The 27,765-nt window shown below is 40.9% G+C and overlaps 1 protein-coding gene across 2 annotated transcripts in view; it reads right to left on the reverse strand.

The window, feature by feature from the left end:
* BRINP1 (BMP/retinoic acid inducible neural specific 1) overlaps positions 1 to 27,765 on the reverse strand; it is a 206,941-nt gene that overhangs the window by 31,467 nt on the left and 147,709 nt on the right. The window contains exons 4-6 of one of the 2 annotated variants that reach the window (XM_075835549.1): positions 12,312 to 12,481; positions 6,512 to 6,617; positions 516 to 752 (exon numbers count right to left, since the gene is read on the reverse strand). In XM_075835549.1, coding sequence (XP_075691664.1) covers positions 516 to 752; positions 6,512 to 6,617; positions 12,312 to 12,481 — 513 coding nt within the window. The remainder of the gene's footprint in view (positions 1 to 515; positions 753 to 6,511; positions 6,618 to 12,311; positions 12,482 to 27,765) is intronic. The other variant, XM_075835550.1, reaches the window with a different exon arrangement.

The raw sequence follows: 27,765 nt of genomic DNA on the forward strand, positions 1-27,765 counted from the left end.
AATACTTAAAATGACACAAGGGCTGTGCTATCAGATGATGTCAGTGAAAATATATAATAATAATAATAATAATAATAACGATAAAGAAAACCTGAAAGTGCCAGACAGGGGTTTGTAAAAGGAAAAGTAACGGAAACGCAAATCATTACAAATCTATAGCTACTGTAAACAAATACATGTAATTTGTCACTTTATTGGCTATGACTGATCCATGTGGCACACAAATATAATAATAAAGGATACAACGCAGTCATTTCAACAGTTGAGACATAAAAAATATAAGTTGTATGAAAACAAACAACACAGAAGCGTTGTTAAGAAGTGATTAATATGGCACATAAAGTATGTTAAAACAATGTCATTAAAAGTAACTACATTGAAAATACACAAAGTCAGGGGAAAATGACCCAATCAAGATTTATGACATTGTGCAACACAGTCTACAATGATAAAAACACATAAAATGATTTATTACACAAAGGACATTATGGAAATTGACTAATGGGAATCCTCACCTGAGCTTTCAAAATCTTTGTATGCCTGTGCCCAGGCCTTGCCCTGGTTACTCAGCGTGTTCTCCATGATCTGGATATCAGTGAATGGACAGTTACACTGGGGGAAGGATTCAGAGCACAAACAGGAGCACTGACTGTTCCTGCACACATATTCGCCTTCCCCATTACACATGATATAACTCAATGCAGCCTGAACAAACTTCTCCTGTAAGTACTGAGGCATTATGATCTGCAGACCTGAAGACAATGACATGATAAAGGAAATTAAACAAAGAAGGGTGAGGGGGGTATAGATGGCATATACACATACAGGATATCATAGCAGTGTTTACAGATTCACATACCTGCAGACTTTACCCCCTTTCACAGTACGATAAGAGACGGCATTTGTTAGTCTTAATTATTTATCAATTGCAAAATATAGTTGAATGAATTGCTACAAAAAAATTATTTCAATTATCAAAAAAATCTCTGGCTAAATGCTATGAAAAATTATGCGGGGGAAAAATAGAAAGCGGCTATTATCAAATTGTGAAAGGTGTTGGACTGGAAGTTTAATCAGAGTGGAGAAATGTGCGGCATAGAATGCTTGTACCAAGATAAATGATATTGTCAAGTAGAAAGTGTTACAAAGCATTCTTAGCATTAACATAATATACATAAAAATGGATAAACAGCAAAATACTGAGCATTTGTGGAAACAATGAGTCTTGATATATAGTATAGGAGTTATAATGCCAACTGCTCAAGGTTTGTGTGACCCTCTTTACAAATAAATAAAATTAAAGTACCCCCAAGGCTATAATCATATACTGCTGCACCTTTAGAAGTACCCACAAGAGACATTGCCATAGTACCTCAGGTTGAGAACCGAGGATCTAGAGGACTCACTAGTATGGACATTTAGTGGTTACCACATTGATCAATAACTATTGAAGAGGTTTTAACAGGATTTTCAATTGATGGCCTATTCTTAGACCAGATTTACACGAACGTGGGGAAACTTGGACATGAAAAACGTGACGTTTTTCACATTCAAGGCGCCCCCGTGCGTGTTCCATTCTCATGGATCCCCGTAGACTTGAGTGGAAATGGAACAAAATAGGACATGTTCTATTTTTCAATGGACCCTTCACACAGTCCGTTGAAACAACGGCCATGTGAACGGCCTCATTGAAATACGTACGTACGTACGTACGTACGTACGTACGTACGTACGTACGTGTGACAGCCGTTTTTTTAACGGTCATCACATGGACGTACACTACGTTCATCTGAATTTGGCCTCAGTATAAGCCATCAATGTATGATCAGTGAGGGTCTGACTCCCGGGACAGAAACACTCTTATGGACGTCTCTATGCTAGGTACTGCAGAGAACAGGGCGCGATTTGTTCTGCTGAATGTGAGTGACCCATGGGTCGGACCTCACTGATCATACATTAATGGCCTTTTCCTTTCTTGTAGAGTTTCAGCTAGTGTAGGTAGTCTTACAGGGAATGCTCCCAAGGTAAAAGTATGCAAATTGTCCTTCCTCCAGAAGGAGGAAAACTGTCTAGCTAGTACCAATCAGAGGCGTAACTATCATGGTTGAAGAGGGTGTGACTAAGCCCACCCCGGTAGGAGACTCGCAAGGGGCCTGTCCCAAACCCCCACAGGCTGCCACATCTGACCTACATGCTGCATCACATACAACGTGCTGATGCTGTCTGGTATCAGGACCTTCTATGCGCTGCAACACAGACCTGATGTGGGAGCCTCTGGGGATCTGGGGTAAAAGAGCCCTGAAGATAAGCCAGGTGTGGATGGGCGCTGAAGTCAAGCCAGGGGCAAGTGCCACCGATAGGTGGCTATTCTGTAAATCAATATCTGACCCATTAAAGAGCCTTGTTTCAAGGCTTTTTAATGGCTCAGACATTGACTTACATGGTAGCTACTATAGGTGGCCCTAACAGGACAGTTTTCTTCCTTTTGTAGGAGAGCTACCTTGAAGGGGTATCTTAAAGGGGTACATTCACTGTCATTAGTGTATGCGTCACATGACAACCTGCTTGGATAGGGCCATTTAGAAGGAGCACCAGGTCGCCATGCAGGGGCAACAAAGAACCACCGGGTGTTTTCCACAGAAGCCTGAATGACAAACATTAGAGAAGCGCAGGACACAGCATAGCTTCTGACAGACCTAGCTTCTGACATTGGAACCTTTTATTTCACACTTTACTGGCTGGACTTTTATGAAAACCAAAACAGTAGCTTAATAAAAAAGCCTCAATCCCAGGCGGATGTCTGTTTTATTCTCTGTAAGGTTGAGACTACACGCTTTTCTATTGCTTACAACCTCATATCTAAGTGACTGAATCTGTGAACTGCAAAATGCTTTGTCTCCCATTGACATTGGATTGGAGATAAATTGTAAAAACGAGTGCCGATCAATGATATAGCGAGTCATTAACGTTTGTAAGACATGCATTTATATGGAACAATAATTGTATTTTTTTTCTCCTGAATTTGATCACTTTTCAGAATGCTTATCTTTCCGGTCAACAATTCCACCCCACCTGTCTAGTCTGCTAACAACTAGGTAATGCCTGGGTACACGAGGGGATGTACCGCAGAGAAACAATCATTTTTAGGCCATAACAAAAGATTTGATCAGCGACAAACGAGCAATTTCTGCACAAGTTTACACCGGCCAATGATTGTGAACTTTTACTTGATATTACAATTTTTTTACATGATCAGCACAACGTGTAAAAGGCCATTAAGACATTCTGAACTGATCAATTGTCTTTTTCCTTAAAGATTTTTTTCAGAAACATACAGGATGGTATCGGCAATTTCTTAGTTTGCTCTTACTCATAGCGGTTGAGAATGAATAACAGGTATCTTTGTTGCATGTCTACCATACACAGGGTCACCCCAAAAATTTTGGACATTTTTTTAGAATTTTTGTCTCTCACCCTTCATGAAATTCCCAAAAGCCCACTTACCTGGCATTCCCTTTATTAACTTGCATACTTCTTTCTTCCAGTTATACCTGTATTTTACTGAATTTAGACAGGTAATGTCCATGATTTCCCAAGTGCTTCCCTAATGTGATTATTTATGTTCTATATATAAGACCTAATATAATATAATATAAGGTCCTTTTCTGAGCATCAATTTACTGCAAATAATAAACTCTATTTTTGTCTTCTCGGAACAGAGATATTTCATAGCTCATATTTTCTAATATATTTGTAAAACAGCAGATTTTATTTTTTTATCGTGTCATTGAATCTTTCATTGTTGGTAATATAAACTTGTATTGCTCTAGTTTTTAATAATTCTGATTGAATTGAAGATCACTTGTGATGTCAATAAGGACTAGTTTAGTGATATAATTAAGTTTATGCCGTACTGTACCTTGAAATAAAACTAAAATTTGCAATACTTTTATTACGTTTTGTTTCTACTTCATTAAATGTTTTTTTTTACCTTGAATATGAAAATCTAAAGCTCTATATACATCATCAACAATAATATAATAGAAAAATTTGCTAAAATCAGTGTGGACACCTCCAAAGAGAAAGTATCAGTCCTACGGATTTAAAGAGGCAAAAATCTCCAGAAAAGTATTTATGCAAAAATATACAAAAAGGAAAGATTGGCGAACATACATGGTGCCCAAGGTTCAATGTTTTGGCTTTATCCGCCTCACACTTGTGTGTTTTATTCCCTAAATTTGTATGTTTACAGCACTTGAGATACTGTATCTTTGCTGTCACGTTATATTTCTTATAAAATGCCATTTAAACTAACCATATTGGTCTGCTATGAAAACTATATTTTTTTAAAATATGTAGGCTGATTTTTTTGGACATCTTTTTAACCTTATATTTTTATACTGTACTATTGTAATTTTTGTTATTCGTTTATTTAGCCACATGGCGCCCCTGTTTTTTTTTTGTATATTTTGTCTCATGTCACCATTTTAATTATTTTGGAAAAATTTGGTTATTCTATTGTATATACTCAATAGAGATTTTTGTATATTTTTGCATAAATAATCGTGTGGAGATTGTTACCTAGTACTGATAAGGAACCTTAAGCCTACTTCACACAGCATTATTCTACCCTCATAGTAATACTCCTGGAAGAGCTGTAACCTGAATATAGCATCTGATAGATCATGCCGCTATTCTTCCAGAATCCAACAGAGTAAAACTTTCTTTAGCATACTGAGGTACAGTAGAGCTCCATATATTTCTATAGGTGCCGTGCTATGCCTCCGTACAACTTAAATGCTCTACAGAGCCGTAATACGGCCGTTTACATAAGCTCATATAAGCATATCTTCTTATTCTTTTTTTCAATGCATTAATTTTATCCAAGACCCTTTTATTTTTAATCAACTTACTATAATTATTTTTTATTCCATAGCCCTTAAATTTTGAGGCTCCATATATCTGTACCAAAACAAATTTAGCATTTATCCCTTATAATAATTTAGATATGGAAATGACCCTCACTGATGTGATATTGAAGACCTATCCTAAGGACAGACCATCAATATTATCGTCCAGGTAAAACCACTTTAAGCTTTCTTACAACTCAACTAGTAAAGCAAAAGACTTGGGCGTCATTCTGATTCCTATAACTTCACTCTTTCTGTGCTTTATATCTGTACCAACATAGGAAATCAGAACAATTATTTCTCTCTGTGCTCTTGCTTGACATTTTTACATGATAAGTTACTTGGATGCCTGTCCACACAAGGTATTGATGTACACTTCAGACTGACAATTAACCAACTATATTCTTCTTAAATATAGTGATAAATAACTTGAAGCATCACCGATCCTGGAATATCATATATTATTCACGTAGTGTTATAAACAGTTTGTTTTTTTCAAGGCTTTTCATGCCACGTTCATCAGCAATTTGAAATGCTCTTAATCCTTGCACAAGGTAAGCCCCAAGAAATGAGCCCCTGTTCATTATGCGGAAGAATAATTTACAGATGTAAGATTCTGCGTATCCTGGTGTCATTATTAGAATTACATCTAAAAAGGTACCCACAAATGTTACCTTTAAAGATGATTGCTTTTGATTGAATTATATACATAACACTTTCCATGTGTAGAAAACATTACGTTAATTTCAATCAACATTATACAATCAAATATACATCGTTTCGATTGTATGAATTGAAAATGTTTATCTGAATGTGATAGAAACCTTGACTATTCAGTCATTTGAAAAAATATTAAGGCCTCATATAGATGGCCATATTAATGCTCCATATAACCTGTGAGTTATGTATGCCTTATGGCACCCATGGAGGTGTATAGGGCCCTACTGTACCTCTATATGCTTCCAATTTCATACAGAAGCATTCAGAGTTTCTGGGTAAAATATGTGTCGCATGTATGACACCTCATTGCGAGGATGGTTATGCTAAAAAAGAAAATATCGGCATGTGTGGGAAAAAAAAATTCTGGTAACTTCATTGTTAAACTGATTTCTAATTAAAAATTATGACTAGTTGCCAGGAGATAAAGTTGTGAGTAGTTTATTGCTACACTTGACATTTGCTCCTTGAATCAAGTATTTACAATGGCCCTGTCACAAAATTGCTATCTTCATTGCTATACTTATATAATTGTAGGTTTCAGAGATAGAAACATGGATGAGGAACTATTTTTTTCTTGGTTTATTGGGTACAATACAAACAGATATTGGTTCTCATTTGACTTGTTCTAATTGGTCTTTCTATGGTTTCTAGCTGGTTAACATTGTCTACTTACAATGCGTTTTGGCTGGTCTTCATTCCTTTTGATGTTTTTATAGGCCCAAAGCTTGGACAGAATAAACAACCCAAACCAGTACTGCTTGTGTAAATATGTTAAAGGGAAAATTTAAAAATGTAGGTAAACGGCAAAACATTTTTTATACAATAATGTATAGCATTCACATGTATAATGCATTCTTATATGTGTATAATTGTATACTTACCCTGAAGATGGAGTTTGCTTTCTGTGCTCTGTAACAGCACCGAACTGACGGAATCAAGATTGTCATAGCTGCTACACCCCAGTGGACCAGTACGAGTTTCAGTGACCTACAAAGATTCAAAACAGTTGCAAGAATTCAGTATGTCATCAGAGACCGGCGTGTTATTCCCTTAAAATTGCCTGATAAATTTAGTAGTAAATAAAGTAAACATTTTTTTTTGGTATTATTATAATTGTTCTATTACAGTGGTGGCGGTGGCCAACCAGCAGCCCAGAATCCCAAACCAGAGAATGTAAAATTGTAATTGTCCACCAACGACATGTTTTTTGGTGTCGGCATCATCAACACTGATAAAGGAGTATTCAAACTATACACATTTATGGCATGTTTATCACCAACCATTATTGTGAATGAGATACATATGAAAACAGCTGAGCATGCTCACCTATGTACATGATTTCATAGAGACTGTCCACATATGAGCAACAACCTCTCTGCGACTGGGGGATTCAGAACATTTAATGTAATGGGTGGCCCTCAAATAAAGTCAAGGTTTATGTCTGTGACCCCATTATTTGAAAGGTTGAGTACCACTGTTCTACAATTAGTAGCAGAGGTGTATTAATTGATAGTGCTTAGGTTTCGGTCTCACCTTCGCCTTGGAGTGTAAACTAACCCAAAAGGTTCCTCTGCCCCAAATGAGGAGACCAGTACTATAAACAAATTGTGATAGCTGTAGGGCTCTGTATCAGATTTTGCATTGGGCCCAGGAGCTTCAATTTACACCTTTGTAGGTGTTAATGGAGCTGTTGACTATGGTGTAGTCTGCCACACTTTTAGGCCTATGCGTATAAATTTCGGACCCATTCTTTTTTATGGCCCCATGAACATGACCATGGTTCACACGGATCCTTATGGGGGGTGCAAATCCAGACCGCAAAAATTCAGGTTATGTTATTTTACGATTAGGATTTGCAGATTCACCAATACTGGTGAATTTTTGTGAACTGTAATGGACCCGTGGTTTTGCGGATCGCAAAACCAATACGGTCGTGTGCCATTAGAAGCCAGTTATCACAAATCACTGGCTGTAAATCCAGGTTGGGTGCACCTTTAACATTTGCAGATTATTATTGTTATTATTATTATTATGTTTTTGTATATTTGTCTTTATTCGGTTCATTGACTTTTCATTTTTTTACAAGTATTACAAAAAAATACATTTACAATTAAGATTTTGTAAACATTATATAAAGCAGGTTTCTTATACTCCTACATAAGTTACAACTATATTGTAAGCTCTTGCGAGCAGGGTCCTCACTCCTTTGAATTGTAAATGAGCTTTGTCACTATGTAATGTCTGATATTGTTTGTTTCATGTTCCCTCTAAATTGTAAAGTGCTGTGTAATATGTTGGCGCTATATAAATAAAGATTATTATTATTATTATTATTATTATTAACTATACCATGTGTATGAATCTGCTTCAGGAGATCTATATCTACAAGTTATTTGCTCTATCTTTATAAAAATAAAACACATTTTTGTGGTTTTTATAAAACTGTTATACCATACATGTGTGGCGCTGAGATGGCACGGGCATAGGAGTTGTGTCTTCATCATTGGCTATACCTGACAGCATTCTGCAATAATGCCTGTATTGCAGATAACTGCAATCTAAGCATTTCAAAGGGACATAATTTACATACTTGCCACTTCTCAAAGCCTAACAAAAGCCCCCAGGGCTGCCATCACTAACTGCCTATTTGGAAGGCTAAAATTTGCCAGTCATATCAGTTTTATACTGACAAGCACTAATGCATTGGAATATATAGCTCACATAGGTATTCCAATGCATTATTTATCATCAGTGTCCTAATAAGACAACAACAAAACAAAGAACATTCAATAAAGTTAAAAAAAAGAGAGAATTAATCAAAGTTTGATGCTAACTTATATGTACTTGAAAATTGTCCATTGAAAAATACAGCTCGTCCTACAAAAATTAAGCACCACATAGCTACATCAATGGATGTCAGTGAGACAAAAAAAATAATCTTGTTTTTCTGAGTGTTGTGATAATTGTCACGGCTGTGGTATATGTGGACCTACTGGGACCCCCCACCATAGCGGAGTAGCAGCTGATCAAACAAAATGTCAATAACAGTCACTAGGGCAAGAGTATCTGGATTGCTGGCTTGTGCCGGATGATCAAAAGAATGCTGGTGCCCGGCTATCGGAAGCTGGCTTGTGCTGGACTATTGGAAGCTGGCTTGTGCTATTCAACTGGACTTGAATACAGAAGTCGTCACGGACAATGGATTTGAACACAGAAGTCGTTTCAGACAATGGACTTGAACAGAGTGGTAATTTAGTACACTTGACTTGGCACGTGCACCGGACACAGATACTGGATACGGAATACAGCTAACCATTTGCATGACAAACACTGGGAAGACACAACATTGCTCAGGCAAAGTGGAAGTGGGCAGAGTTCTTCTAAAAGTTCCGGGTGTTCTGGGATTGGTCAGGGACAAAGTCTGTGGTGCCCTACAGGCAACAGCAGGAGGAGAGAGCTGTGTGTGCCAGCGTCGATGTGGGAAGAGACGCCGGCCAGGTCCTAGAGGCCTGCAGTCGTGGCTGCTGGTAGGTGGGATATGCTGGTGGTCATAACAATACTAGTCTATCATTTGCAAAACTTGTATTGTCTATAATTAGTCCTTTAATAAGAAAAGTGACAATGATAAACATTAAAATCAAGACTTTATGAGGTGCATATTATATGCCTCCTGTTCGTCGACGTGCCAGTTATCGTGACTTGTCGCAAACTGAGAGGGACAGAATCCTTGTACTGAAAGACATTCGTTTATCACTCTGGAAGATCGCTACGTGCCTAGGCCGAGATGTCAGCACTGTTCAACGATGCGGGTCCCGGAGGTTGGGAGAACAGCAATGAATGGAAATGACGGGAATAGGTGCGCAGAGGCGAACCTCTGCACGGACAAATCGTCTGATTGGAAGAATGGCGAAAAGTGATCCACTCTGTACTGCAAGTGAAATTGGACGTTACATCTTAAGTCTAGGGCGACAACCATCAGAAGGCATTTGAACCACATTGGGCTACAAGTCAGACATCCAGCTACAGGTGTTCCATTGATCACACCCCACCGTTCTCAAAGGCTATCATGGTGCACAACAAGACTGCAATGGAGGCTGGAATCGAGGTCTATCCACTTCAGCATTGAGTCCCGCTTTTGTCTCGGACACAATGATAGCCAAAGATTGGTTTGGAGATCACGTGGGTACCGCCATGAACTGGCCTTCACAAGGGAACGTCACGCCGTTCCTACTCCCGGGAATGTGATGTGGGGTGGAAAAATGTAAGGTAGCCGGACCCCTCTAGTCTTTATTTCAGGTACACTAACAGCTTGGCGTTACATTGATTTGGTCATGTAACCAGGGGTACGGCTATTTCTCCAAAGTATCGCAAAAGCCGTTTTTCAACAGAACAATGGCAGGACAATGATTGTGCTACTGTGAGCATCCTGTGTGGCATAAACATGCTAGCATGGCCCACAGCATGCCAGGAATTGTCTCTCCTCGAGCACATCTGGGACATCATTGGTCAGCAATTGCTAAGGGAGCTGCCAGCAGTCAATCTTGATAATTTGCGTGCCCAAGTCCATTCAGTGTAGCATAACATTCCTCAGACAACCATTAATAAGTGTGTATTTCTGCGTGTGGCGCACATACTCGATACTAAAGAAATCAAGATGCTTGGAATATTTGTTTCCATTTTTTTATCATTTGCATATCTATGTCTATTGATCCTGTGGTTTCCACAATTCCAAAACTTTTCTTTATTGGTGTTGCAATTGCAATGTTGAGGAGTGTACATATATATAAATTATTTATGGAAGATTATATAATTAAACCTGTTTTATAACTAGCTTAAAAATAGGTAATACATCACAAGCTAGAGATGGAAAAACTAATGTGTTAGATCTGACATTTGTAGAAATGATGGCCAGTGTTTTTTTTATGAAGTTAACCAAATTTACAGAACCTCTAGAGCATGGAAGCTGAAGAATGAGTAGCCGGAATAGATAGTCAAGATGCTGTAGTAGCAGAGTGGCAGGAACACATGAGAGAGTAAATAGTCAGAAGGAGACTTACAAAAGAGCAAGGGGAAAATTCTTACAAAAAATTCTAGTTTGCAGAGCTCAATAGTCAATACTGGTAATTGTAAGGCTTTGTTCAAATCACGCGGTGCGTCAAGTCAATGGGGCCCTAAGGATATATTCGCCGTCTGTGCTTACATCAAATGTAGTGTTCAACAGCCTAAGGCCCCATACACACGACCGTAGAATTCATCTGTTATTATGGTCCGTAATTACGGACCGTAATTTCTGACCCATTCATTTCTATTGCCCACGGACACAATCCCGTATATTTACGGGAAGTTGTCCATGCCGTAGAAAGGCTCCGCAAAAGATAGGACATGTTCTATCTTTTACGGACTGTGCTCCCATTCTTTATATGGGAGCAAGGTCTGCAAATGTGTGTGGATGTCCATGGCCGGCCGTGCCCGTAATCACGGACAGTGATTACTGGCATGGTCGTGTGCACGGGCCCTAAGAAATGTATTACCAGGCATTTCTTAGATACATGTTCATACAAGTTTCTCAGAATGTTTCTGCTTTCATTATTCTGGTATCTCCTGCTAAGAACACCCTTGATAATACTCTGATTTCGGTCTGACAAATTACACCAAAATAAATAACTGTAATTACAAACATGTAAAAAAAAGCAATGCTGGATCAGCATAGTACTTTAGCCTGTGTGTATTCATGGATGATCACTACGCATAAAAGGAACCTTTATTCGACCTATAGATTAGAATATTCACAAGACATAGTAGTACACAACTACCGCAGCATGTAAGCTCATCCAAGGAGGACCAGAATTTAAAGAGAATGTCCACCTTTTAACACCATGTTGTTTTTTGGTCCAAAATTCTGTGCTGGTAAATTTTATTATTGGTGCAACATTTTCTGATACAGAGCTCGAAATCGCCTGCATAGTCAAAGATTTAAAACATGATTTTCTAGCTGCCGGTGGACACCACTAGAGGGAGCTTAGAAGTTTACTGCTTCCTGTTTTATTATTGGTTTCAATGTATCAACCGTATACAGTAAGCTCCTAAATTCCCGCTCATGGCAGCTGCAGGCACACAGATTGGGGCAGATTTACTATGGCAAATGCGCCAGAATTTTTGCGCAAATTGCAGTAGAAAAACGGGTTGACATGCCATGCACCAGATTTGTTACAGACAGTTTCTTGGCTCCTTACTAGACACTTTCAAAAGTAAAACTAAGTAAAGTCCTAAAATGTGCTAACTTTATTAATGATATGTGCAACAATTTGGGTACAAAATACTGGTCTAAAGTAAGCCGAGAAAAATGTCTATCAAGATGCGCCCAATCTATCATACAGCATGCGCCACTGTGATAAATTTGGCACATTGTCTGCCTGTCTCCTCTAGGATAATGCTGGATTTATTTTAGACAATATTAGTAAATCTGCCCCAATGTTCTATTTTAAATATATAGCCATGGGATTTAAAACTCTATCCGATATACAATAAAAACTGTCACTATGAAGATACATAGAGAAATTAATCAACACAGCATTTTGAGCCTATTTAAATAATAATTAAAAAAAAATAGTATTTGAGGGTGGACATTGACATTAAGGTAGACTTTACCGTCAATACATCATCAATCAAACTAGAAAATACCTTGATTGCTCCAGTTGATATTTGGATCTCATGAAGTTTCCTCATAGTTCCATCCCTGTCCACAAAGTAAGATGATGCCAAGTGATGTAAAGACTCCACACTCTGGTTCCCATTTCCAGCATGACGATCCAAGCGATTCTTGTCCATATACATTGTCAGTGCTTCCTCACCTGCACAAAGTCAAAAACAGTGATTATGGATATAATGAGATAAATCCAGTCATTTTATGTATACTTGTTCCATTTTATCCTGTATACATGGCACCCTTGTTGTCAATTCATGCATAATAAGCAATGAAGACGCCGGAGATTATAATTTTATTCTATTTTAGGTATTTTATTCAATCAGAGTAAGAAAGAAAATTTTCTTTTTTAAGATACCCCTCAAAGGAGTTTTCCCATCAGAGACATTTATGACATATCCACAGGATATTGAGGCAAAAATAGGAAATTTTTGAAGCAGCACAAGTCCCGAGTTCCTGGTGCGGTGCACGCTGTCAAGCCAGGCAAACATTCTCTGGAATAATGTAATTACCAACAAAGCAGTAGGACAACAGCACACGTCTCCAAATCTTCAAAAAGGTTTTATTGTCCAAACATCTTGAGACAAAAAGGCAACGTTTCGACCCGCAGTGAGAAGGCTTGGGAAAGACCCTTCACTCACTGCGGGTCGAAACGTTACCTGTTTGTCACAAGATGTTTTGAAGGTTTGGAGACGTGTGCTGTTGTCCTACTGCTTTGTTGGGAATATCCACAGGATATGTCATAAATGTCAGATTGAAGCTGGTCCCACCTCTGGGACCCGCACCTATCTCTAGAACGGGGCCCCCAACCCCTGTTCTACCTCTCTGTGTTGTGGCTGAAGCATGTGCTTTCCGACCATGAATTACGTAAACAGAGTAGCTCGCCGAGCTACGCTGTTTCTGTAACTCCCATAGTAGTTTATGGCAGTTACGGAAGCAGCGTAGCATGCGGCCAGTAGAACGGGGTTTAGGGGGCCCCGTTCTAGAGATAGGTTTGGGTCCCAGAGGTGGGACCCGCATCTATCTGTCATTTATGACATATCCTGTGGATATGTCATAAATGTCTCTGATGGGAAAACCCCTTTAAATCATTCTGTCTTATAGGAACTTCTTTGTCTAGCTAAACACAAAATTGATTATATTATATTAGACATTTTGTATCATCCTGGTTTAATTACTGGGTAGATATAAACTTTATATTCTTCATTATAAAAAACATAAAAAGTAGTTACAGAAATAAATAGAAAAGCAGTAATATTTATTGACTGTGTTTCAGTAATACACAAATGCATCATGAATGTCATAAACCATATCTATAATGAGAAAAACACACACACAAAAACACACACGCACACACGCCTTCCCTACATGCTGTTTCACTGTAGGGGCATGTTCACTCGCTGTATGTCGGGGCGTTTTAGTTGAAGTCCCACAAACGTCTGCCCATTGAATTCAATGGGAAAAACAGCGTTTCGTTCAGACGAGGCGTTTCTTTTATGCCGCCATTTAATAAACAGTGCATAAAAAACGCCCCGTATAAGGTAGGAGCATGTCACTTCTTGAGCTGTTTTTGGAGCTGTTTTTCATTGTGTCAATGGAACGTCTAGAAAAAACGGCTGAAAAAATGTTTTCAGCTTCAAAAATGACTGAAAATCAGAGGCTGTTTTTCTATCATTTTCTGCCGTTTTTGATTTTGCGTGTGAACATACCCTTGATGCTGAGTGAGAAACAGCTGCACACTCTCTCCCTTCCCCACTTAAAACAATTTTTTTTACTTTAATCCTTTCCCGTCACAGCCATGTTTTGGGTTTTCATTTTCATTTTTTCCTCCCCACCTTCCATATTTGTGCTTCCTACCTGTCTTTTATTTACTATTTTACACTAGATGGATTTTTTCTTGGTGACTAAAGTAAGGAAGATAGCAATAATATATGTGAATGCATGATATATAGGGTTATAAAAGATTATATGATACATATAATTGTTTTCAGTGAGGGTAGGAGATAAATCATTTTTTCATCAGCTGTATCTGCTAGATAATGCATATAACGATAGTACGGACTTCCTATATCTTTTTATTTATATTTCACAAAGTGCCTATACACAGACATCTATTCAAATATTTGTGCTCATTTTGATCATTTTCATCCTTTTTGTGGAATGTGGATTTTATTCAAAGTGAAATTCTAGGAAAAAGCTGTAGTGCTGCTTTTGCCCAGCAGGAAGGACCTCACCCCATAAGAATAATTTACGCCTCATGCACACAACGGTGTGCGCCGGCCGAGTCCTGTCAGTGATCCGAGGAAAGATAGAACATGTTCTATCCTTCCTCGGATTGGAGACTCGGATAATTTTTCATGGCCCCGATTCACCCGCTAAAGTGAATGGGTTCGTGAAGACTATCGGGTGCCACTCGGATGATGTAAAAAATAGCCCGAGTGGCACAACAGTCGTGTGCATGCATGAGGCGTTATACTTATCTCATCCTTGTTGTTCTATGGGTCTTCTGTGGGTCTTTATTTGGTCGTTCCGTCTCCTCCTGTTCAGGTTTCAAGCAGCAATTGTGATAAGCCACCGAGGAACCTGTACTCTGCACAGTCTCTCCTGCTCTCACTGAAAATTTTTTTTTTTACTTTAATCCTTTCCCGTCTCAGCCATGTTTTGGGTTTTCGTTTTCATTTTTTCCTCGTTAAAACCAAATAAGCGCTTTTTTTTGCAGGGCGAGTTGTATGTTTTCAAGGCACCATTTATTGTACCAAATAATGAATTGGAAAGCTGGGAAAAAAATAATTGTGGGTTGGAATAGGAAAAAAACAGAGATTCCTCAATCTTTTGAGGGATTTCGTTTTTACGGCTTTCAACATACAGTAAAAAATGTCATGTTAACTTTATTATACCAGTCAATACGATTAGATCGTTAGATCACTGGTACAATAGACTTCAATACTATCATATTGCAGTATATTGTCATTTTTACATTCTCATATTAAGCCCTGACAAAGGCAGGGCTTAACAGGAGATGAAGAAAGGCAGTCCTGGGGGCCTTCATTAGGCCCTTGGGCTGCCATGACAAACATTGGCAACCCCCGATCGCATTGTGGGAGCACCGATGAGCTGTCAGAGCGGGGCGCCTCCGTCTTTCTAACGTTTTAGATGCTGCGATCGTAATTGATAGCAGCATCTAAGGGGTTAAACTGCCAGGATCGATCGAGTGATGACTGTTCCTGGCCATTATCCCAGGTGCCAGCTATAATACACAGCTTACACTCGCTGCATATGGAGCAGGCTTAGCGTTGTTGACTAAGCTATTGATTCCGCCCAAAAAGCAAAACCTTACAGAACATACCCCAAGTGCCATCTGTGTCGTAGTAGTATAACTACCTACACAATTTACAGTGAAAGGAGAATTGAATTGGTATTGGCTTGCTCCAAGGGCCCCTAAACAAATCATCACCAAAATACATCACAGGCTGTATGAACCAAAAGCTATAACCCGGCAGAGAGGGGTTTGTAGACATTTGAAATTAACGTGACCAACTGCTGCTTGAAACAATGGAGTTTCACAAATGTCGATAGTGTTGAAGAATTTGCTGTTGTGATTTGTGAATTGGCACATTTTGTCTGTTCTTAATGTTCAAAATAGTGAGGGATCAGAGAAGTTAGACAGTCTGTTCAAAACTGGAAAGAAAGCTGTCGGAGATACACCCCACTGCTAGAATGTCTGGAGGAAGAACTTTGATATCGTATTGGTAAGACAGTCTAGTCTGAAACTAGTAAGATAAACTGGTCTGAGATATCTGTCAACAGACTAGGCCGGTCTGTTTGGAGGTGGGGGATTTACCAGAGATCAACCTACTGCTCTCCGACCATGGTGTCAGGAGAAAGTAAGACAAAAATGCGAGACAGCCATGAGGATGGGCAGTCATCATTATAATAGAAAGAGCGTAAGGAGATGAGGTTGTAAAGAATGTTAAAAAGTGATGGGAGTTGGATCTTGTGAACGTGGTTCAAAAAGGTGTACATTTTGATAGGAAGAGTGAAGAATACAGAGCAGCTAGGTACATTGCAGTGACTAATGTGGGTCAGAACCTGGGGGGTGTAATGTGACATCTGTGTTATGTAACATGTGTGAAGTTTGATGAGACCAGTGGCCGCAATATAACATTGATTTTAGATCTATATTGCACGCTCTCATTTTTAACAGCAGTACTGTGTAAAATTTTGAGTGTCTTGTGTAAGGGGTTAAATAATTAGACTTATAAATGTTTTCAGTTCTTCTCCTCTGTGCAAAGGATTGTGTCTTATCTCTGCACATGCGCTGTTGTGCATAGGGAGTAAAATATTACAGCTACATAAAGAAACAAGTTACAAAATATGGTTTTCTGTAATGTGTGGTGCCATATATGTTTTGACGTTGTAATGTTTTGAAGTTAATTCAAATTAATTAAAACACAGATATTGTGAGACACGGGGTCTTGAAAATGTATGTACCCCTACTGTTCCTTACTCCCACACACAGCTTATTAATTTGTAGCAATTAATTTAGCAGACATATTATTCTGTTTTACTGAATAAAGAATTACAATTGTTATTTGTTTTTTTTACACATGCAGGCAAGTTGTATAGTACTGCTTAATTGTCATTTTCAAAATGTATGATGTTTTTAAAAGTAAATGGCTGCAAGGCATCTAAAAAAGATAAAAATGCAGTTTTCTCAGGAGAAAGTCACTTTTGTTCTAGGCTATTGCATATTACAGGGGGCCATACTAGTGCCCCCAGATAGAGTGCCCATCCTTATTATGTTGAGATATGTAGTTTTGGACTCTGCTACATAACTTCCGCAGAGCCCAAAAAGGAGTACTAGTGATGAGACTGATCAGGTATGTTTCAGTGACAATGCACAATTTGGTTTTGTTTTGAATTAACTCCTTAGTGACCAGCCTATTTTAGGCCTTAATGACCAAGCTATTTTTTACGTTTTTACATCATCTCATTCAAAGAGCTATAAATGTTTTATTATTGTATCGATTTTTTTTTTTTGGGGACAAGTTGTATTAATCAATAGCACCATTTTAGGGTACATAGAATTTTTTGATTAACTTTTATCAAATTTCTTTCGGCGGGGAATAGAAAAAAACCAGCAATTTTGTCACACTTTTTTTCCGTTCTAAATTCACGCAGTTTACCGTGTGGCATAAATAACACAATAACGTTATTCAGTGGGTTGTTACAATCGTTGTTACTAAATTTATATAGATTTTGTATGTTTTTCTACTTTTACACAGTAAAAACACTTTTTCTTCAAAATTATTTGTTTATGTTTCTCTAGATTTCAAGAGCCATAACTTTTGTATTATTGCACCAATGCAGTTGTATGAAGGCTTTTTTTGCGGGAAGACTTGTAGTTTTTATTTGTACCATTTTGGAGTAGATGCAAAATTTTTGATCGCTTTTTCTCACATTTTTTTTTATAGCAGGAATCACAGAAAACAGCAATTTTTGCATTATTTTTTTTCTATTTTTTACAGCGTTCACCGTACGGGTTAAATAATGTAATAAGTTTATAGTTGGGATCATTACGGATGCGGCAATACCAAATATGTGCAACTTTTTTTTACATTGTTTTCGTTTTTTTAATAATAAATCATTTTGTAAGGGCAAAAAACTAGTTTTTCCCTTTTTTTCACTTATTTTTTTTATTAACTTCATGAACCTTTTTTTTTCGTTTTTTACTAGTCCCACCAGGAGACTTCACTATGCTATTCTCCAATCGCATTTATAATACAAGGCAATACTTTATTAGCCCCCCCGGTGCCATAGGAACCACTGACATCCTGCGATCTTATCGCAGGATACCGGTGGGATGAGAGAGGGAGCTCCCTTCCTCTCTACAAAATAACTCAGATGTGGCGCTCGCTATTGAGCGCCGCATCTGTGGGGTTATACTGGCGAGATCGATACTGATATCAATCTCGCCCGTTCGAGCAGGGCTGTTCCCAGAGTAGGGAGATTTAACGGCTCCCTTCTCTATATATTTATTTTGATGAAGCGCAAGTCCATTAGTGGCCGCCGTGAAAAGGCGTATTGGCGGTCACAAATGGGTTAATGAATTTAGAGCTAGAAGGTCTACAAAATGTGTATGAGAGTAACCCAGATTTTGGGTTTTTCTGTGTAGATGGTTCCAGATCCTTCCAGAACGGTAAATATGGCACTGGGTATGCTGTGCTGTAGTCACCACCCAATATGAGGTATTGTGTAAGAGACCATTCCCCTCCAGAAAATCTGCACAGGAGGCCGAGGTGACGTCACTCACAGATGAGTCTTTATAGATTTAAATGGGAAGGAGGTGGAAATGGTTTGAACATTGTTAGTTTTATTCCAGATTTTGGTAAAATTATTGTTGTTGGTTTTTGTATTAATCAGGCATCTATAGGACCTAATGGGGTGGGATTTACAAGTGTTCTGGATTATCAGATTAATGTGGAAAACTAAGACTCCCCCCTTTTGAAATAGTTTATCTATATGCAATATGGGTTTCCAATGTAAATTTGTAATGTAGAGATACTTCATCATATACAGTATGTACAAGACAGGATACATAGTAGTCTCGATACACGAGATAAATCATCCAGAAACCACTCCTACCTTCTTGATCATCTCAAGAAACTGAGCTGGAGGCACTCGCTGAGGCTTGTAACCTGGCAAAAGGTAAGTCGGCCGACATTTACACTGACTCTAGGTACGCTTTTGACATCGCCCACAATTATGGGCCCATTGGTAGTAGGAACTTTGTTGGATCATCGGGTAAGCCAATTGAGAGGACAAGAGATGTGGTGTCAGCAAATTGTCTTGTCCCTGGATTCAATAATGCCACCACTAGGTTTGTAGCAGGCTGCATGATATGCGCAAGGCATGACATAGGTCAGACAGCAAAGGTACCTATAAAAAGTGCACCCTTCCAGATTACCCATTCCAGCGACTGCAGAACATACAACTACCCGAGGTAGGTGTGTATGAAAATGTCCTCATATGTGTAGACATGTTTTCAGGGTGGCCTGAAGCCTTGCCAGTATCTACCCCACTGCAGAAGTTGTGTGTAGTGACAGGGGAATTGTTTTCTCCCAAGTATTGAACTGGTTTTCGTTTGTTTGATAACGGTATTCAAGAAGTGTTGTAGGAATATCAAATACTGAGGTTAAGATTTATGTAAAGTTCTGGATCAGCGTGCCTTAATATTGGGATATTGGAGGCATATGTCAGTGTTATAATTAAAATGCTAACTTCTCAGTGGAAGCAGATTCCCATTGCACAATATTATTTAGTTTTGCTGAGGATTGAACCAGCTGTCTAATAATAAAATTCTGTGAAGTATATATAAAAAGAAGAAGAATCAGTTTGTATGTATCACGTTTAGTATACTGCTCAATGTGAATGTCTAATGTAAAGATGTCATTGTTTATGTTTTCCTTCAATTGAATCACTTGATTAAAATCAATTAATGATTATGCGATGAAGAGATTGTTCTCCACAGGAAGTGTCCAACTGGGAGCAGGAGTGAAAACCAGATTCTAATGGAATGTGGATGGATAAAGGAAGGTAAACCGGTAGCATCCAAGGCACTCTTGATGGCACTTGCATTGATAGTGTGTGACCTCACATATGCCTCCAAGACTGCAATGATTGATTTGGTAAGATCTAATTGGTATGTCCCAGGTTTTACAGCTGTAACTGGTAAATTCTGTTAGAGCTGTTTGATTTGCCTACAGAACAGTCCTGGCAGACAGGTGCAAAGCTTATCAGCACATCCCCTCCTTACGAAGAGACCTTGAGAGGCCTTCCCAGGTAATACAAGTTGTAGCTTCCTAAGATATTAGGTATATGTATAAGGGTGTTATCTTAGAGTACGTAGGTAAGAAAAAAATTGGTTTGAGACACTTGTCAGATAAAACGTATAGTATCTGTGAATATTTCTGTGAGTAGGAGCTGTTACAGCTAATCAGCTCAGAACAAGGTACAAATCTCACTGTAAAGTGTAACACCAAGTGCAAAATAAAATGTACCTAGTAGCTACGCATTTTCTAGGTGTCCTGTCCAGTGGGACAGATATGTTTTTCATATATTAAGGTTTTTGTTTGATTTAGTTTAAGGGCCTGTCATTGTTATTGTATGTACTTAGAACAACTTTTATAGCATTCAGATGTTCTTATCATATGAGTATTTACTTTTAACAATTGATAAAGTTTGGGTCCCCAGCAAGTGCCAACAAACTTAAATCAAAGAACTTTAATATGATGAACTCTATCACTGAGATGCGGCAGGCACAGCCTGAGCCAATACAACATGCTTGTCATGAACTGAAGGCAGTGCCACAATTCTAAGCAGCCGCGCCGACAAACAACTTACTGGAGGAAGAGGATTTCGATGCGGAGGGTTTGTGGCAGTCATAATAAAACTCCACTAATCTGCCTACGAGGGAACACATCCCAGGCTCACAGTATGAGGTGCTGTGTACAGCCCGGTGATGTATACTAACAAGAGACAGAAACTGACACATGAGAAGGACCAAACCAAGTCCTGATGACATCAGCAATTATCAAAGTAAAGCAAAGGCCAAAGACCCGAGTGAACCTGTCAGCAACATCCAAGTATTTTACAGCGGAAGATAAATAAGTGACCAGGAGATGGGTAATAATAAATCCCCCACTGGACACCACCGTGCAGTCTGACTCCACAATTGTGTGGGTTACCTTAAGGGTGATAGTCAGTGAAGAACCGAAGACAGAAGAAGAGGATGTGGAGGTTCAGGACCTGTCAATGCACTGATGGGACCCAAAACCCAAACCTGAGGGGAAATGCATGAGATTGGCGATAGCATTATATTATTAAGTTGTGGCCCCATTGATTATATTGTTTGAGGTTTATAATCATAATATATAGCTCTGTAATTTAATATGAGAACAAGGTGGGTTTGCGATGGATGGTTAATTTGCTTATATTCTCTGTATTAAATTACATTGTGAATTATCAAGCAGGAATCCCGAATCATGCAGAGATATCATTTGTATTCCACCTGTTTCAAGAAATATATATATATATATTTTTATATATATATATATATACATATATATATATAGGAAGTCCACCGTCCAGCAGCACCAGCTTTAAAGATATAGATGGGTGCACGCCCTTGGAACCCAATCACAGTTCCATATCCAGTAAACATCCAATAATAGGCAGCACTCCAATGTTAAGGTGAAAAAAAGGTAGCTTTAATAGCCCTCGTGCAACGTTTCGGCTCCGTGCAAGGAGCCTTTCTCAAGCAGGCTCCTTGCACAGAGCCGAAACGTTGCACGAGGGCTATTAAAGCTACCTTATTTTCACCTTGACATTGGAGGGCAGCCATGTGCCTGCTGGTAGTAGTAGCAGTATCAGCAAGCCAGACTTGTCCATCTCCTCCGGTGGACGGGTTACTTTAGACAATACGGCCATTGTGGACTGGTTGGCTGGCTCGCGGTCATCTCAGCAGGAAGACTCTGACGATCTGGCTTCAAGCCGGGTTTCGTTGGATTCCAGATCCTCTACAGTTCCTTGGCACAGTGACAGTAGTAATATAGGTATTTCTAGTGTTTCCATTCCATCATCTATGTCTTCGCTCCCCCTTCCTAGCGGGAAGCCATCTTTCCTGAGAGTCCTAAGAGACATCTCCTCGGGTGCGAAGGAAGATACTCAACAACATAGTGATGATGATGATTTGTTTTCCATGAGTCAGCCAACGGAGTGTGTTGCGGCGGTGCTGGAGTTGGAAGCGGTGTCCGAGACGCATAGCTGCGGTAGTGGGGGTGTTGGTGGTGGTAGCCGTGGTGGCAGACGCAGTAATGAGGGGGGGCATGGAGCCCGCCATGATGTCACATCACATTCACAACACAGTGACAGAAGTGGCGGGGATGATGAGGAAGGCTATGATGACGATGTTGTTTTAGACAGGACGTGGGAACCAGGTGACGAGGTGATGACGGCGTCAGAAGAGGAGGGTAGTAGTGGCGGCACTGGCTGTGATAAACAGCCAAGCCGAGGTAGGGGCAGAAGTCAATCTGCAAAACGTTGCAGCGGTAGGGTCAGCTCAGGAGCCGGTGACGGCGACACTGATGCTGGTGTAGGCTCCCGAAAAAAGCCTGCCAGACAAGGGGCAAGCTCGGGTGGTGGTGGTGGTGGTGGACGTGGTACTACCTCTTTACGGTACTCTGCCGTGTGGCAATTTTTCTGTACCTTCCCGGAGGACGAAAACATGGGACAGTGCCGTATCTGCAAGCAGAAAGTAAGGCGTGGGCAGGGCAGCAATGTAGGAACTACCGCTCTACGTAAACACATGGAGCGGCATCACAAGCCCATGTGGGACAATCGACATGCCCCACCATCATCATGTACATCTAATGAAGACCCCTCTTCCGCTGCTGCTGCTGCTCCGAGTCCCTGTCATCTAAGTAGTAGCCAGGCCTTATCCACCATGTCGTTGTCATCATCATCATCACTGTCATCTAGTGCTCCTCCTACGTCCCGTCAGTTATCCATTACGGAATCGTTGTCCAATAAGCAACAATATATACCCAGTCATCCACTTGTCGTGCGGCTTAATTCACACCTGGCTAAGTTGTTGGTGGTGCAGTCGCTGCCGTACCACCTGGTCGACTCCGCCGGCTTCAAACATTTGATGGCGTGCGCTCAGCCTAGGTGGCGAATACCTAGCCGACATTACTTCTCCAAAACAGCTGTCCCTGCCTTGCACAAGCATGTGGAGGAAAAGGTGTGCCAGTCCTTGCAATTATCCGTGTGCAGCAGGGTACATGCCACCGTCGACACGTGGAGCAGCAACTATGGGCAGGGACAGTACATGTCTATCACGGCCCACTGGGTCAATATTTTGCAGTACGATGCACCACCGCAGCAATGCCAGGCATTACCACCTCCACGCTTATATCTTTCTGGTTCAACTCCGGACACCAGGCGTCTACCATCCTCCTCCTCCTCCTACTCCTCCTCCTCCTTGCCTTCCTCCTTGGAGGTCTTCCCGTCCCCGACAGGACACAGCGTATCTTCCACTCCTCCTCCCTCCTCTTTTCATAGGTGCAAGGTGAAGCGCCACAACGCTGTCTTACACCTGCTGAGCCTGGGCGAGAAAAGCCACACAGGGCAGGAGCTGCTTCTGTGCATCAAGGAGGAAATCGCACGCTGGCTGTCTCCTCTGAAACTCACACTGGGCAATGTTGTCTCTGATAACGGCAAGAACGTTGTGGCTGCACTGCGTCTAGGTCACCTGACACACGCTCCTTGCATGGCACATGTGATCAATCTGGTCATAACACGCTTCTTAAAGTCATATGTTGGTTTGAAGGGTGTGCTGGCCATGTCCAGGAGGGTTTGCGTTTGCTTTAGACGTTCGTATGCATTTAAGCACGCCCTCCTGGACTTGCAGCATCAAAACAATCTCCCAGAACACAGCCTGATTTGCGACGTTCCAACACGCTGGAATTCCACCCTGCACATGTTGGACCGTCTGTACGAACAGCAGAAAGCCGTGAATGATTTCCTGATGCAGCAGACGGGCAGCGTTTGGAGCCAGTGTAATTTCGAGCTCAGGCACTGGCAGCTGGTTAGAGATGCATGTCGCGTTTTGAGGCCCTTTGAAGAGGCCACACGATTTGTGAGCCGTGACGCTAGCGGAATGAACGATTTTATGCCGCTGATATTCATTATGGAGCAAACGCTCACAGCGATGATTCAGCAAAGGATGGAGGAAGGATCACATCTGGCTATGGATGTTGAGGAGGAGGAGGAGGATGAGGATGAGGAAACAGGACCTGAAGAGGAGCTGGATTTGGAGATGGAATCACAGGAAGGGATAGGGGACGAGGCAGCCGCACAACATGACAGTGATGGTGGTGATGACGAGTCTGACGACGACCTTGATGATGGACAACCATGGCAGTATGGGGCGGAGATGAAACCAACCGGGCCCTCTGAAACGCTGGCCAGGATGGCGACCTGTATGCTTCGTTACTTGCGCGCTGACTGTCGTATTGTTAGCATGAAGCAAAGAGATGAGTACTGGATAGCCACACTTTTAGACCCTCGGTATAAAGCCAGAATGGGGGAGTTTTTTGCGCCTTCCGAGAGGGAGGCAAAATTGGCTTATTATCGAGAGAAGCTATGCAGCCAGCTTGTCACGGCTTTCAAACGGCAAACACCTGCTGGAAGCATGTCTGACCGGGGGGCCACTCTCCGCTCCCCACTGTCTCATCGTTCCACCGCCTCTGGCAGAGCTACCTCTGCAATAGGCGGCAACCGCGGCAGCAGCAGCAGCAGCAGCAGTAGCCAATTCAGTTTGGAAAATATGATGACAACATTTTTACATCCAATACCCCGACCTGACACACATCGTAGTCACCAAAGGGATGTTCACCATCACCAGGTGCAGCACCTAAACAACCAGGTTCACTCGTACCTGGACTGTGCCCTTTCTCCGTCAGAAATGCTGATCCCAGACCCCATGGACTTCTGGGTCAGCAGATTGGATCATTGGCAAGAACTGGCCCAGTTTGCCATGGGTGTACTGTCTTGTCCACCCTCCAGTGTAGCGTCAGAGAGGGTATTCAGCCCGGCATGGGGCTTCGTCACCCCTAAGCGAACAAGATTGTCCGCCAACAGCTTGGAAAATCTCACGTTTCTGAAAATGAATCAAGCGTGGATCGGTGAGGATTTTAAAACCCCTGTGCCTGATGCCACTGATTAGATCTGACATTGCTGCTGCTGCTGCTGCCGCCTGCTACTACGGGATTCTGTCCTGTCCACTCTTTTTTTAATGTGCTGCTGCTACTACTACTACTACCACCCTTGCTGTCTGTCTTGGCTACCTCTACTACCACCAATATACCTCCACTGCCGCCCGTCTGCTACAAGCAGGCCTGAGGCCTGCCCCACCACAGGGCTTTGTCCTGTGACTGTCGTCCAGTCTCTATTTTTAATGTGCTGCTACTACTACTACTACCACCCTGCTCCCTGTGTTGGCTACCTCTACTACCACCAATACACCTCCACTGCCGTCTGCTACAAGAAGGCCTGCCCCACCACAGGGCTTTGTCCTGTGACTGTCCAGTCTCTTTTTTTAATGTGCTGCTACTACTACTACCACCCTTGCTGTCTGTGTTGGCTACCTCTACTACCACCAATACACCTCCACTGCCGTCTGCTACAAGCAGGCCTGCCCCACCACAGGGCTTTGTCCTGTGACTGTTGTCCAGTCTCTTTTTTTAATGTGCTGCTACTACTACTACTACCACCCTTGCCAATAAAAAGGGTCAATTTTTGGAGGGCTTGTCAAAAGCCATTGCTTGTTGCTTTTACATCCATGTATGGAAGAACCCCGGCAGGCATCTGCCAATAAAAAGGGTCAATTTTTGGAGGGCTTGTCAAAAGCCATTGCTTGTTGCTTTTACATCCATGTATGGAAGAACCCCGGCAGGCATCTGCCAATAAAAAGGGTACATTTTTGGAGGGCTTGTCAAAAGCCATTGCTTGTTGCTTTTACATTACATCCATGTATGGATGAACCCCGGCAGGCATCTGCCAATAAAAAGGGTAAATTTTTGGAGGGCTTGTCAAAAGCCATTGCTTGTTGCTTTTACATCCATGTATGGATGAACCCCGGCAGGCATCTGCCACCATAAAGGGTAAATTTTTTGAGGGCTTGTCAAAAGCCAGTGCTTCTTCTTTTACCACCTTATATGTATGAACCCTGGCAGGCATCAGCTGCCTAAAATGGTTAATGTTTGTACCTTTTTTAACAATGCATTAAGCATACAACATGCACAAGTGCAGTGGTTTCTGTTAGTTATCACCGTATCCCATCCGTTTTCCTAAAGCCATACATATTTTTCGTAACTTTGACACTAACTTTGCCTTAAAGACAGCTCAAAAGTACTTGGATACACTCATGGGTGACCTAAGAGTGTTATACAGGGCTTCTGGGGCTTTTAAACAGTGTTATACACGATTTTTAGGGGCTTTCTTGTATTACAGGTTCTGTCAGAACTAGTTCGGTCCGAATCGAACTTTTTCACGAAATTCGGCGAACCTGCCGAGCCGAACTATTCATAAGTTCGCTCATCTCTAAAAGACATGAACAGTCTAGAATTTTTAGGCTAGGTTCATTTTACCAGTGAGAGACAGATTACATAAAAAAGAAAATCACATAGTCAAAATGATATATATTTATTTGCATTGTGCACAGAGAAATAAGTATTTGATCCCTTTGGCAAACAAGACTTAATACTTGGTGGCAAAACCCTTGTTGGCAAGCACAGCAGTCAGACGTTTTTTGTAGTTGATGATAGGGATGTCACGATACCAGAATTTGGACTTCGATACCGATACTTCGTTTAGTATTGCGATTTCGATACCAATTTCGATACTTTTGCCAACAGTAATAAAAAAAAATTCTTCCGTTTTCTGATGTGAGGCGCAACGTGTGATGAATTTTGAACGCGCCTAATTAATCCCATCATGTTTCTCAGTCATAATGGGTTAATGTGCGAGGTACATGATGGGGTTAATTACTATTAATGTGAGGAACATGGAGGTTAAATTCATCGCACCTCGCGCCTCACATTAATAAGTGAATGAAAGCAGTGTTTATTTTATTTTTTTACAGCGTACACATCATAAATGATGCAACAAAATTGTTGTGCGCGCCATGACTGAATGTGTGAATATTTTATGTATTGAGACTTATTTTAATGTTTATTGTAAAAAAGGTGAATGTGTATTTTTTTTTTAATTTTAACAATACTTTGTTTTTACTTTATTTTTAAACTTTAATGTACTGACATATATCAGATATGTGCCAGTACATTAGCCTGTGGACGGATAGCACACAGGCAGTTGTTAGGACATACTTGGGTATGTCCTAACAACATGAAATATGGTAAGACAGCTCTGGGGTCCGTCAATAGACCCTGGGCTGTCTGCCCATATATGGTATGGCCCTCGATCGCGTCACAGGAATTCCCTGTGACGCGATCCAGGGGCATCCCCCCTGCTCATTTTCTCCTGAATGCTGCAGTCCGCTGTGATCGCAGCATTCAGGGGAATAACGGCGGAGATGAGAGGTTTCTCTGATCTCCGCCGTTATCGAGCGGGGCTGCGGCTGTGTAAGGGTATGTTCACACGGCCTATTTACGGATGTAATTCGGGCGTTTTTGCCCGAATTACGTCCGAAAATAGCGCCTCAATAGCGCTGGCAAACATCTGCCCATTGAAAGCAATGGGCAGACGTTTGTCTGTTCACACGAGGCGTAATTGACGCGCCGCTGTCAAATGACGGCGCGTAAATAGACGCCCGCGTCAAAGAAGTGACCTGTCACTTCTTTGGCCGTAATT

This window comes from Rhinoderma darwinii, chromosome 8, assembly GCF_050947455.1.
Source record: "Rhinoderma darwinii isolate aRhiDar2 chromosome 8, aRhiDar2.hap1, whole genome shotgun sequence".
Taxonomy (NCBI): domain Eukaryota; kingdom Metazoa; phylum Chordata; class Amphibia; order Anura; family Rhinodermatidae; genus Rhinoderma; species Rhinoderma darwinii.